Source organism: Gastrolobium bilobum, unplaced genomic scaffold (assembly GCF_033153095.1).
Source record: "Gastrolobium bilobum isolate Gb01-03AN ecotype WA unplaced genomic scaffold, APGP_CSIRO_Gbil_v1 utg4340, whole genome shotgun sequence".
In the NCBI taxonomy this organism is placed as follows: domain Eukaryota; kingdom Viridiplantae; phylum Streptophyta; class Magnoliopsida; order Fabales; family Fabaceae; genus Gastrolobium; species Gastrolobium bilobum.
Window position 1 is genome coordinate 9974 of NW_026896972.1, and position 14733 is coordinate 24706.

General features: G+C 33.9%; 1 protein-coding gene across 2 annotated transcripts; it reads left to right on the top strand.

Moving 5' to 3' along the window:
- Nucleotides 1-210: 210 nt before the first annotated feature.
- Nucleotides 211-4942, top strand: LOC133303127 (la-related protein 1C-like). Of its 2 annotated transcripts, XR_009750424.1 has the most exons (7): nucleotides 211-886; nucleotides 1240-1738; nucleotides 1812-1968; nucleotides 2074-2164; nucleotides 3644-3715; nucleotides 3834-4266; nucleotides 4497-4942. XR_009750424.1 is itself a non-coding variant. In XM_061503000.1 (6 exons), the coding sequence occupies exons 1-6, from the start codon at nucleotides 527-529 to the stop codon at nucleotides 4086-4088; spliced, it is 1434 nt and encodes a 477-aa protein (XP_061358984.1). In that variant the 5' UTR covers nucleotides 211-526; the 3' UTR covers nucleotides 4089-4942. The 2 variants fall into 2 exon arrangements, 1 of the variants encoding a protein (XP_061358984.1); XM_061503000.1 differs by having other exon boundaries at nucleotides 3834-4942.
- The last annotated feature ends 9791 nt before the right edge of the window (nucleotides 4943-14733 follow it).

Here is a 14733-nt window from a genome sequence, read left to right on the forward strand (position 1 = left end):
GAAAATTTGATGCATATCAGTCTATATCTCTCTAACTGCAAGATTTTGAGATCGCTTGTGAAAAAAATCTCAAATTCCAAATATTTCCACGTTAGATATAACAGAAAAATTATTAAGACGTAGGGGTATTTGCGTAAAATCAAGCGTCACAGAAAACCTGGTTTATGAAGGAAGTGTATTCTCATCCTGAGAGAGAGTCCCAGTGAGAGTTAAAAAGCAGAAAGAGTTAGAGAGAGAAAGGGACTTAGAGAGAGAGAAAGAAACAACAAACAAAAACAACTTAACCTCACCGTTTTGCGTTCCTATAAATGCATACTCTCTCTTAACACACCAACGAGCTCTACCAGTTGCAGCGAATTGCGATCGGAGATCAAACCCTAACCTAACCAGTCTTTCTCTCTCCGAATCCAATTTTTTCTTTTCCTTTTCTTTTTTTATATTTTGGATTTTATCACGGTGATTTTCTCTCTCTCTCTCTCACACGCATTCGATTCCGATTCCGATTCCGATTCCGATTCCGATTCCAATGGCTAATAGCGGTGTTTCTCCCAATCATTCCCCTAAGACCGGCGTTTCTTCGCCGTGGAGCCAGATTGTGGCCGCCGCCGCACCTCCTACGTCGCCGCCGCCTCCGGCTGTCGTCGAGTCTCATGCCGTGAATTCGGCGCCGGCGGAAGAGCCTGATAACGGCGTTGGGCACAATGGCAATACCGGTAAGAGGCCTGCTTGGAATAAACCCTCCAATGGCGCTTCTTCTGCGGTCATGGGCGCTGATTCTTGGCCTGCCTTGTCGGAGTCCGCCAGGGCTCCGTCGAAATCACATTCGCCTTCGCCGTCGGAATCGGCAAAGGGTTTGATGAATGCATCGTCCGTGCCGCAATTGCAGGTTTTGTTCCGTTCGTAATTTTGTTTTGTTTCAGTTCAGAAAATTAAAAAGGAAACAAAATAAAAAAGTCTACATTGCTAGATATTTCGGTTATTACAATTTGTGAATTTTTTTTGGTACTTTTACAACCTGTTAGAGCTTGTTAACTTTTCCTGTATTGTCAATACGAAACTGAAAAATAGGGGAGTGTAGTTGCTGTTGCTATTGTTTGTTCTGTATTAGAATTTAGATCAAGGTTGTTGCTGTAAATTGCCAAGTGCGTTTTGTCCTTTTGCTTTTGTGGTATATTTGTTATTTGTTTTTGGTTTATATGTGCATATAGACACTGATTTCGTTTTGAGTGCCGATTTTAGAGTACCGGAAGCGCGCTTCCCTCTCCACAGAGGCAAGTTAGGGATAATGCAAGCACGAACAATATGGTGCCGACTCAGCAGAGATCTTATAAGCGTAGTAATTCAATCCCATCTTCTAATGGAGGCCACCCACCACAACTATCTACGCCTCAAGGTTCAATGGCTGCAACTGGGTCCCACAACCACAACTCTTCACCTAGGGACCATCAGCCAAGAACTGGATTTGTGTCTAGTGATCACCCACAGCAGCGGAATTCGTTTAGGAACCGGAATGGCGGTCCACATCACCGCGGAGATGGCGCCCACCATCATAACTATGGGAGCAGGCGTGATGGAAATCAGGACTGGAATTCTCACCGAAATTTTAATGGTAGAGACAACTATATGTCACCAAGATTTGTTCCAAGATTTATAAGGCCTCCACCGCCACCTAATCCTGCTCAATTATTTCCCCCTCCACCACCAATGCGTCCCTTTGGTGGTTCCATTGGGTTTCCTGGTACGCAATGTTAATGTCAAGATGGTATTTATATAGTTCTTGTACATGCTCTGATGTTTATATGCATTTTCAGAACTACCACCTCAAATGATATATGTTCCACCTCCACCGCCGGATTCATTAAGAGGTGTTCCTTTTGTGTCTCCGATACCACCTAATGCAATGTTTTTTCAACCTCCGGATCCTCAGTTGTATACTAAGATTGTCAAGCAGATTGACTACTATTTCAGGTAGTGCTAATACTTTGGTCTGTCACTACTTCTATTTTGTTGTATTCTTATTTTTAACTGTTTTAGAAAGTTGACTGTATATTTACCATAACTTGTCTTTTGCAGTGGTGAAAATTTAGTTAAAGATACTTACTTGCGGCGGAACATGGATGACCAGGGCTGGGTTCCTATAACATTAATAGCAGGCTTCAAGAAAGTAAGTTTTTTGGGGTATTTGATTGCTTATTTTGTGATCTTTGAAGTGGGTTCCTCGTTTGCTTTTGTAGATAACTAATAATATACTTCATTTTTTTAAATAAATATTTAATCTCTTGTTGGAGGATTAAATCTTATCTGACTATTATTTTCAATCCTTTACTGGAAGCTACTTGTTGTATTGTTTGAGTGCTTTCTAAGCAAGTGCATTGAGTCATGGTTGATTACACATGCAGTAATCTTATTTTGATCTGGTTTACCTTCTAATTTTACTTCTTTTTCAGTGACGGTCAAGGGATGACAAATGGTGGTAGAAATTTTGTTGTCTCCCTATGGTTGCACAGATCTCCTCGCGTTATATCTGTGGAAAATGTTTCTTAGGAGGGGATAATAACTTTACTCTTTAAGATCAGTATATAGTATTGAAACCAAAGATTTGATATTATGGACATGGTGCATGGTAAATACTCCATTTTAAGGAAGGGATGAAGATGTAAAAGCTGGAATTCTACCCTAAATTATTTTTCTATTTCTACAATTGATTTAAATGTTTACATACCAATTATGAAACAACTTTTATGAATGAATTTATGAGTCCTTTTTGTTTCTTTTTTTTTTTCATTTAGTTTAACGTGATAATATATTTCTAGTGGGTTAAAAGGCTTTGGTTGTTGTTGGGCATCTTACTCACAGGAAATTGTTTGCTTGTGTTGGCCTTCTGTGATAGGGACTTTTCTCTGTAACACTCTTCATTGAAATTGGAAAATGTGAGTGAATGCAGGTTTCTAATAAGAAAATCTAATTTTTACATAAATATATGCACCGCCATTGCAAGAATAAAAAGCTTTTGATATGAAACTAAGTTGGATCATTTTGATTTTCACTTATTTCGTTTTTTCTCTTGGATTTCAAAGTTCTCTTTTAACAGTATTAGATGATGATGATGATAATAATAATAATAATGTGATCCCCACAATAAACAGTGTTATATGCTTAATCACTTTTAGACTTGACTTGAATCATCTTAAATTGAAGTGTGTTAGATTCATGTTTTTGGATGATTGTATGTTGTGTAAACGCTGATCTACGTCTGTTCTAGAAGATTAAATTATCAGATTAAGATTAAAATGTTTCTTCAATTGTATGAGATAACTCACCATGTGTATGGAAGTTGATCTCGCTGAATTTTCTAGAATTTGATTATGACTGAAATCGGTGAAATGGAAATGGATGAGTAAACAGGTATGATTGTTTTAGGCGGGTGCCCCTTTAGGGCTTGAGCTTTGGACTGTATCTTTTGAAGAGGACTATTATATGTTGGTACTCTGGTAGAGTTCTTCATATTTCGTGATTCTGTTGTTCTTTAAATTTTCAACTACCATTCCAACCTTTTTCCTTTTTTTCACGAATTTTATGCTGGGTATGTGGGTTGTATCATCATTCCTTACCAGGTGACAAATGTTTTTGCTTTCTCTATCAGGTCATGCATTTGACTGACAATATCCAGATTGTATTAGATGCTGTTCGAACTTCATCTGTTGTTGAAGTGCAGGTATTTTTCTTGATCTTGCCATGGATTTCCAAGTTTTTAATTCTTTGAAATTAAAGATATTGTATCAGCCATATTGTTAAACCTCTTCTGTTTTAAATTTGTTCCTCTTCAATTATAGGGTGACAAAATAAGGAGACGAAATGATTGGAATATATGGATCCTGCCTCCTTATCAGCCCCATAATGTTAGAAGTTCTCAAACCGTTGTACAACTGGCAGAACAAGTCCAAAGTATTGCTCTGGAGACAACTAACAAAGATGGTGCTGGAGGACTAGATGTTTCACAGAATAGTCAACTTCTGTTTTCTACTAAAGAGGGTACTGCTCAAGTTGGTATTCAAGTTTCAGATAACTCTATTTCTGCAAGAAATTAGAGCTGCAGATGTTCTTTAAAAACATTTTTTTGGAGAATATTCTTCAGAGGGAAGCAGGAAGCAGGGATGTAACAGTTTACATATCTCACAATCGGACAAGTTCCTCGTGAGGTATCTAGGAAATCACGATTGAGAAAGGGAGAAAATACCTTTTATAAAACAGAAAAAAGACCAAACGGTAAAAATCCCCCGCAGAAAAGGCACATTTATATTTTCTCTGTTATGGAGCTAGTAGCATGACTCTTTTTGATTTAGTTGTGTTATATGGGGTTGTAATGCTCCTATTCTGATTGGTGGGATGATTGTTTGCTTTAATCTGGGGATTTTTTTATTTTTTTATTTTCGGTTTTCTTCCCCTGAATTCCCCTCAGCTGCTTTTTAAAATCTTTGGGGCCATCTTCTCACCAGGTTTAGGAGCATTTTATGTGAGATCATGGGTGTTGAATGAGTTTGATAGCTACTAATTTACTGTGAATGAAGGGGAAAGATTGCCTTCTGCTGATGGAGCTTGGCCCACACAACTGCTTTACAGAACGATTGCATGATGATGTCCTTTGCTATTACTCCTCACGTCATATTTGGAATGACTTTTATACTCACTTTTTTCGCAGTTTCCTCAATTTAAATTCTTAAAAAAATTCTTAGGCATGAATTGCCTCTATGGAGTTATTTGAACTTAAATTATCCAGGGTATTGCTGTGTAAGGTCCGGAGCTTGTCATTTTAGACTTTCGAAGTTGAATGGAACTCGAACTTGTCTTAATTATTTTGTGTATTAACATTGATTTTTGATGTAATTAGTTTACCTTTTGCTTTATGCTATCGGAATGATCAATTTTATTAGATATATTTTTAATGCCTTGTAATGGAACATGTTATAATTTATATATTTTTTTACAAATTGTTAGCTTGAGTCTCACAATTCAGCAACTGTATCTATTGCTTTTATGATAAATTTTTATTCTTTTTTTTCAGGAAAAATTAAACTAGTAATTAGCACAATGCATTGAATTTTAAATAATTAAATATCTGAAATAATATGTAATACTCTAAGAAAATATTAGAATCGTCCATGGACGTCTACCAAAGCACTAAAAATGTTCTTAATGACGCACTTTTGTTTGTAAGTGCACTGTTGAACTTACATAAATTAGCAATGAGCGATCAAATTAGTATTCTATGCTTACGGATTATGGTAACCTAATGGATTTTTATCCACATTGATTGGTTATTCCGATTCTGGTTTATCAGTTACAAATTGAATAGAAAGAGTACTAGTTGTATTTGCCACTTGTTTGGTAGTTTCTTGGAATAGTAAAAAGCAAGTCAGTTGTTTTATCAATTGCGGAAGAGGAATATGTAGCCGTTGGCACAAGCCTTATGGATAAAGTAACAATTTCAAGACTATGCTTTAACCCTCAACAATATACCAATTAAATGTGATAACATTAGTGCAGTTAATCTAACAAAGAATCCTATTATGCATTATAGGACTAAGCACATAGATATGAGACATCATTTTATTAAAGATCATGTTTAAAAAGGAGATGTCAATATGAAGTTTATTGAATCATATGCTCAATTAACGGATATATTCACAAAGTCGTTGCCTAAAGATATATTTGAAAAATTGAAATTTGACTAAGGATTGTATAACCCTAACTAAATGGATTGCAAAAGCTTAATTTGATATGATATGCAAATAATGTGATCTTACATGAAAATGATAGATTGTAATCACTTACTTGATGCTTTGTGATAATAATGTTGATTTGATGATTTCTCCTTCAAAGTGATTGATTTGATTACTTTTGGTAATGCTTTGATACCATGTGATAGTGTTTTGATGATAACTAGGGAGCATGGGTTGATATCGACTATGTTTTGCTCAATTTATAGCATAATGGCAATTCTGCAATTTCTATAAATTTTGGAAATTTGACCATATTGAGTTGACTAGACTTGTTCTTCGTGTCTTTGATAGAAATTATTGGCAATTATGGAACTAGTTTGACTAATAGTTGACTTTTTGAGTTTTTATGCTATATTCATGTTTAAACACGTTTTGATGTTGTTAAAAAGGGAAAAAAAATATGTTGAGATTGATATATGTCCCCATTGTATTGTTTTAGCTTGAATACCTTATCACTTGCATATGTGTATGAAAAATGACTTAGTGAAGAGCAGAGCATACTTTGAGGGGGAACATATAGTAAGGGGGAGAGTATCACATATTCACATGCATAGGTAATCTGAATTCTTTTGCTACTACTAACCTCAGTTTTCAATGAAGTGTTTGTCATCATAAAAAAAGGAGTAGATTATTGAGCCCTAAAGGCTACAAAGGTGAAACTACTTGAGTTTTGATAATAAAAAAGCATATACAAGCTCAACATGTAAGCACAACTTGGAAAATAGTGCAACAAGTCCCAAATGGTGATAGAAGACCAAAATAACATGCAAAACGCAAGGAATAACTCAGTGCAAAAGTCAACCTAAAGTCAAAGTTTTCAAGTGAAACAAGGCTCTAAAAGGCTTAAAGCATGAATACCATTGAATTCAATACAAGACAGAGGCTCACACAGGCTTACATAGTTAGAAATATAGTTTTAAGTATAGGAACTTAGAGGATGAAGAATATTGAGCTCTATCTTCAAGAAATGCACTCATAGTTCATAGACATGCATTTAGGAACCTACATTCTTCAATCATGCATACAATTTCTCACGCACATGGAAAGTTGTTAAAATATTGTTAGAAACATTCATACATATGTTAGAAGTCATTGGAAATCATTTGAAGTTGATTTGGATCGAAAACAACAAAAATAGGGATGTTGTTATGATTTATCCGGATATGTGAAATCATATATCGGGATATACATATCCAGATACAACCTTGACATATATTTAGATATAAGTATATTAAAAAATTAAAACTCGAATTTAATAGTCCAACAATCATAAACGACTATAATCTTCATTGGACTCTTATATAAACATAAGACTAAGATTTCTACAAAAATTTTAAGAGAGAAAAAACACAGGTTCATATAGAATTCAAGAATTACATCATTTTAGGCTTATTTTGCATATCTTGAGAGAAAGCTCAATAATCTTCTGTTCTTCTTTTATTTCTTCGATTTCTTTCGTAATTGAGTGTTCTACATCTGTTTGAAGTTGTTTTGTTGCCGGAACTCGAATTTGTGGAGTGAAGTGATCTATGGGTGTATAGGTTGAGAAAGTGGTCAAGGTTGATCAAGATTCTTGTAAAATTCCATTGTACATTGATTTCTCAGGCATCAGTTGGAAGTTTTGAGCATAGTGGACGATAGGTGTCATTTTGGGCATAGACCTCTAGTGGTTTGAGGGTGAACCAAGATAAATCTTTGTGTTTGATCTTCTAAACCCTTATCTCTTTTAATTTTTGCTTTTGATTCATTGATTGCGACGTTTGTAACTCTGATTTGATTTCGTTTTGGGGTTAAAAATGATTTAGTTTCTATTCTTGATTATTTTCTTGAGTTTTCCTGTTAAAAGGGCTTAGACAATTGAGTTTCGTACAAAAGAAGTAACCACAATTCACCCCATCTTGTGGTGTAAGTCATTATTGTTTTACAGAGGTCACACTATCTAAGTGTATATATAAGTTGAAGAGTTAATGGGTATACGAATTTTACAAAAGTTGAGCTCAAATAATCAAATGATCAATAATATTTAACAATGAGGTTAAATATTATGATTCTTTTTTTACATATCAAAGTAAGGTTTTCATGCACTTTTTTAATTATGCAATGATAGAAATGCTTGAATTCATGCAAAGCAAGCTACCATATACCTCTACATATAAGTCCAAGTCCTAAAAGTATATCTAATAAGGTCTTGGACTTAACTTTTTATCTTTATGCTTGGACCTTGATGCTTCTCTTGACTTTTGTCTTTGATCTTGGTTTTGCACTTCACGTTCTTCTTTGTTATTCTTAACCCATTGCACTTGGTTCAATGCTAGCTTTCTTCAAAGCTCATTCATGTTTTTGTCACTTTAATATGATTTTATTATTCTTCTTGTTTGGCCTTATCATATATTTTTATTTTTCACACATGGTTGGTGACTTTTTGCTCTTGATCAAGATTCTTCTATTTTTGTTGTGTTCTCTTTGACATCATCAAAACATATCTTGTATCAACAATTTCTCAACTACAAGTTTTGTGATTTCTAAAAAATCTAAGTAGACAACCTTAAGAATATATGAGAGACTGTGGATCGTGCTCGTCTGCCATGGTATTTTAGAAATTCACAACTAGTTTTTAGTATATTAGTGTTGTGATATTATGCCTAGACTTGATATACAATAATTTAATGATATTAAGTGTATTTTGAAGCCACTTATTTTGGCAATTTGTTTAGGCTTAAATGCTATATTATGGTGTACCACTCACTAATTATGTACACATGTGATGTGAATATTTTTTTTCATTTTCTCTTTAATTTTTTAAAAATAAAAATTATTCACATCTTATCGGGTTATGCAACGATTTCTTTTGAATAAGGGTGATATATTTGGTGATATAATTAGTATGAGGAACAAAAATGCTTAAAAATAGAGTTTAGAAAAATCGATTTAATTTTTTGCTCCAATAAATGAAGGGAGCCCATATTTTCTTTCTCTCTCTCTTATCTTTACATGGCCCCACATGGACCCATACGTGTAGGAGATACAATTATCTCCTACAATATAAAATACATTAATCCCATAAATGAATCGGTAGTCCAAAAACATAAATGCACATAAATAAGAAACAATTTTTTTTTGCTTGTATGTTTCTTAACACACTATTTATTAAATACACGCGTCCTAGAATGTATTATCAAGATTAAACATGTTTTTAATTAAATATACTATTTATTAAAAATACTTTCTCTCTCATTGGGAATAGAAATAAATTGTGTTATCAAACACTTTTTTTCATATAGAAATTTCTTCTAAGCTCGAAAAAAAAAATATTTCTCTCCATAAACAATGTCGAAGAACAAAAAGTAATCCTTAGGTATAAGGTCTTGGAATTATGTCATCGGTTCACAAGCCTAATTAGGATTTTAAAAATGAAAGAAATAATAAATTTTTAAAGGATTTAGGGATACAACTATTTTCCTTTGACACTTATTATTCTAACATTATTTATAGCAAAAGACCTTTCTTATTATTATATTATGTGCTCGATATTTCATGTTATTTCCATTATAGTCTTCTTATACAATTTTTTGTGGCATGCTATTTTATAATGAGGATCAATGCATTTGTTATTTTCATCTCAAACTTGCATTAAATAATACTTATAAATTGAAAATATGTGCTTATATACATTACGTAGTTGTTAATTCTCCAAGTAAGAGTTAATTTTGAGCTTATAATTGCTAAATTGTTGCCTAATTTGATATAAAATTATATCAAATCATGATCAATTGAGTATAATATGCATGATATGTGTTTCTAAGTGTTTTGGGATGATTATATGTTAAATTGATAGATTTTGGTGTGATTATGATGTTAGAACAAATAATTGGATGAAAATTTACTTTCTTAGGTTGATGCTTCAACAATACTAATGCAATTGTCGATTAATGAAATGTTGCATTTTAATTTGTAACAAATCTACGAAATTTGCATTCAAAAGAGGGGTTGAACGAAAATATTTCAAGATAAATAAAGGATAAAGTGGTTAAGAAGATAAACACTTTTTTTACCAAAAAATAATAATGAAGATTACCCTTTATCCGAATAACAAAATATTGCCAAGGAGATCAAATAATTGCATATTAACAACATGTATTCTAGGAGATAAAGCTGCATCAAGGGAAACGCTTTTTCAGCAGTTATTGCAGATAAGTTATCTGCAGTAAGCCCAATACGACGTCGTTTTGGGACAAAAATATGGTATTTTTTGTAATTTTAATTTATTTTAGGATTATTATAGTCTTTATAATTATAATTTTCTAATCTTTCAATCCCAAAACGATGTCGTTTTGGAAGTAAATGCAGATAACTTATGTGCATTAACTGCAGAAATATTTTTCTGAAAAATCAATGCTCAAAATCAAACTCGAAACCCAAGTTAGCCATGCCTATAAAGACAAGGAACCATAATTCAAAAGAGAGCTCATATTCACATTCATATTATACCCAATGATCGAGAGATACTGGAGGGGTTCAAGCCCTTAAAGGAAGAACCCTAAAGAGAGAGAAAAAGTCATAGAGGTGGAGTGCAGTAGAACAAAGTACTGACATAGCAGAGTTTGAGCATAGCTCATGTGCACAACTTGGACCAGATTGTTGATGCATCGTTGTTTTCATGTTTTTACTTTTGTTTCCATGGATTCTTTCTTCTTTGTTTCTATTTTCTTTAATTCCATCATGACCTAAATATTTCTTAGGTTGGATGATAGAGTACCTATGTTGTAATGTTGTAATGGATGACTAAACTTTCGACTTTCAATTTTTGATTAGTTGCTTAATGAAAATGCTTCTTATATGGTAGCCGAGGTACATGCTTGTTGTTTGAGAATGCTAAGGTCGAGAGGTCTTCAAATTCATACTGTCGATAGGTAGTGTGGATTAATTAAGTCGTGGGTACAAAAATGGTTCACACCACATAGTCATGAGAACTTATTCTTTACTAAATTCAGTAGTTAGTTCCTACATAGAGATATGTGAATTAAGTGTTGTGTAATACATGTATAGTTGGCAAGCCTACACCAAATCACTTGTTCTGGTTACTAATTAGGGATTGATATAGCATTACTATAGCATTATTATAACACTGCAGTATTGGGCAAATAGCTTATAACCGATCTTTCAAATTTAAATTCTTAATCTATGTGTTTAGTGCTTTGTTTTAATTGCTTTAGTTAGTCCGTTTTAGTTTTATTGTCTTTTATATTAGGATCTTAATCATAAAAACCATTGCTTTTTTATTACTTTGCTTTTATTTGAACTTTATAAGCATCCCTGTGGGAACGATATCTGAACTCACAATCCTATAGTACTTGTTGACAACGTGCACTTGCATTAACGTGTTAAATTATAATTAATACAAACAATAACCTTATGCAATATCTGGTGTATGATAAAGATGTTTGAACTTGACAGAAAGTAAAATTGTATGAATATGTCCTGAAACAAGTAAAGTATCTCGATTTGACAATGACCAAAGAAACAATAGTATAGACCAAGGCTCCAAGAAGCCTGTAGTACTCCGGTTGTTAACATACATGATATTTAGCATACACGGCGAAAGACTTTATTTGAAAAAGAAATAAAGCGTCTTATAGAAATACGAGTAAACTTTTTCCAAATCATTTTATGAAAACATTTCTAAAAACGTTCACGTGAGATACTGCGAAAGCGTAAACCTAAAACATACATCTACTAATTAATCCCATGAGCCAGTATTAGTGGCCTTTGACCATCAAGATATGACATCAAATGTCATTCCTGACGGAGTCTCACGGACAACATAATGACTGTATTTCGGATAACTGGGAATTTGGTCCCACATATACAGTTAACCTGATTGATACAATAATTTAAACAGATAGCTTACAAGTCCCACACGGACTGCAATCCCCTCAATGGGTCAATACAAACAATAAGGTTCCATACCCAAATTAACTGAATGCATACATCAAGTCTATATTAATCCTAAAGCATAACATCAGTAAATCATCCATGGCTCAAAGGATACAATCATGAGCCTAAATAAATCCATAACATAATCTCAATACAATAATTAAGCATGTTAACAAATCTATATGCCGTAATAAGTTTAAACATAATATAAAATATCAGTTGCATCATCAACTATTCCAATGCGGGGGCCTTGCCCCTAGAAGCATCACCACTGCTTTGGGTACCTGAAATGATGTCCCCAAAAGGGGTGAGATAACAACATCTCAGTAAGCTCAAGGTTCATAGAGGATCCTCTAATCCCATGAGCCCACTTCTTGCATGACAAGTCAGATATAAAGCATATAATACAAGAATACAACATAAACATAACATCATCATATCATCCTTGTGTAACCCCAGGGTCAAAGCCATAGACGGTTACACATGTGTGACTTCCAGGGTCAAGCCATAAACAGTCAACACAATCTCAGTATGAAATAGCTCCCAGAGTCAAGTCATAGGCAGCCTATATATTATGATCACTGGTCAGGATGCTCATAACATATATCATCAGTGCATCATCATAACATCAAGATCATATAACATCTATATGAATATGAATGAATGCACATATACATCATACCATATACTTTCATACAATACAACCATAATGCCCACCATCATGGTGGGGCCACAAGAGAGATGAGTCAACTAGAATTAGGAGCTTACCTTATGGAGCTTAGCACAAGCCCACACTCCAATATAATACGTATGCTTCAACAAAATTCTCAAGTTCACGGTTCTCTAGGCACACATAGAGTATGAACCATTCACATCATTAATTACATATTAATTAATCAAGTCATATCCACGACTTAATCATTTAATGATTTCACTTTTCATACTCATATGCCAATAATATGCCCATTATAAGTCTAGACCAATTATTACTTATTACATATTTTAGTGCATTGTTACAAGTCACCTCAATCTTCAATTACTTACATAGCTTAGAATCACATGCAAGGCTCACTTAGGTAACTTAGATTATTTTCACTTATCCAATCCATATATATGATTATTATAAGTTACTAAGGGTTCCCTTAAGCCTAATTAGCCTAAATATCACTTTTACGATTTTCCCACAACTGTACACGCTTCTGTTTTCTAGTTACTGAGCGTAACTTATTTGTTATAAAATTTTCATCTTTTAGTATGTTAATATAGACTCAATTACCTTTTTAACAAGGTATCACATGCCTCATTTTGAGGTTTCTAGCTCCAGTTATCACCATTTGAAGTTGGACAAGCAAAGCTGTTTGCCAACTCCGAACAGAGCCCTAAATATCCTTTACCATTTCTGCGATTCTAGAAAATCTACTAAACCAATTTCTTTCAAATTTTTATGCAGACAACTAGACACCTTTATCTTTAATTAGACATATTACGAGCCTAATTTTAGTAATATTTGAGGGAGAAACAATTCACGGAAGTTCAACTCACAAATCTATTTTTTAGGCAGTGCAGGGGATCCAAACATCCCTCACGGTTTTCGTCCCTGTGAGAGTTCCAGAAGTCTAATTTCTTTCAAATTTTAATATTTTGTATTGGACACCTATGGCTTTAATTCTAGGTATCATAAGATTAATTTGAGTAAGTAATGAGAGAGATATGAATTTTAGAAGTTGGACCTTTGAAATTGTCCCTGCACGACGCGAGTTTGGACAGTCTGGACTCAAATTCACTTTTTGGACAAACCACAACACATAATCCTCTCAAATTTTATGAAAATATAGATAACATCTCCAGATTTAAAATGAGGTATCATGAGCCTCGTTTGACCAAGGGATGAGGGAGATATAACCCTCCAAAGTTAGGGTGTAAATTAAGGTTTTAAACTTGTTTCTTTGTCCTTTCTTTAGTTAATTAGTCCCAACACTTAATTAATCCATTAATCCATGATTACCTTATTTTTAAAACAACTAATCCACCTTATACTGAAGAGGTCAGAATCATCATGTGTCTCTTTTAGGGTCCAAGTTCATCTTTTTCCATGAAATCCATACAAGAATCCAAAGGTTGTACCTTTACACATCAAATCAACCATTTCTTGGTTCAAAACTCACACACCCTCAGGAACAATCATTAAAACTCTTTTTTTTTTTAAATTTTAAACAATATTTTCCCAAACACAAGACAAAATCGAGGATTAAAAGGGAGGAGGAAATAATTTTTGGGTCATCTTTTCTCAAACGAAAGCTTACATCTTCAAGCTCACACCTTTAGCTCCAATCTCCACTTTTTACCAACAAGGATGCTCCTTTAAACAAGAACACACCTTCAAAAATATGCTCAAAAGTTAGAGCTCATGAACACAAGAGAGAAAGATGAGATTTTTCAAGAAAAGTTTAGGAAACTTACACAAAAACTCAAGAGAATCAAACACACAAGCGATGTTCTTCAAGAGAACTCAAGAACACAACTCCATAGCTCCTTGAACCTTTAAAACCGTGACTGTTCATGAGGATATTGATCACGAAATTTTGCTTCACACCATGAAAATAGTATGGTTGTGAAGAGGAGAGTGAGGGGAACAAGTTTGGTGAAGGAGATTTGGTGATTTGGAAAGGTTTTGGAGGTGAAATCTTAAGAAGTGAGAGCAAAGTTTGAAGTTTGAATTTTAGAGAGAGAAGTAAGAAGGGGCCTGCTGATTCAAAATGAGGGGGAAGGGGAAGGGTGCCCTAATTAGTGGTGCCATGTCACTTTAGTGGCACTTTGTCCTTTAGTGAGACCCGGTATAATTTTTATCTGAACCGTCGTCAAATTTTTACCCAGAAACCCTCAAGACTCTAACTTTAAGTACTTAACATTAATTTTATCTAATTATCATGTTCATAACTTAAAAATTTGATTAGTCGATCACAGATCCACTAACAGTTGTTTAATTGCACTGTAATCTTTACCGGTGTTCTTAACTGTA

What these genes read in the sequence shown, in the direction of transcription:
- LOC133303127 (XM_061503000.1), top strand. Translation starts at nt 527, where the DNA reads ATGGCTAATAGCGGTGTTTCTCCCAATCATTCCCCTAAGACCGGCGTT. An exon ending in TAATAGCAGGCTTCAAGAAA is followed by an intron (nt 2,165 to 3,643) that starts GTAAGTTTTTTG and finishes TTTCTCTATCAG; the next exon opens with GTCATGCATTTGACTGACAA. An exon ending in CATCTGTTGTTGAAGTGCAG is followed by an intron (nt 3,716 to 3,833) that starts GTATTTTTCTTG and finishes CTTCAATTATAG; the next exon opens with GGTGACAAAATAAGGAGACG.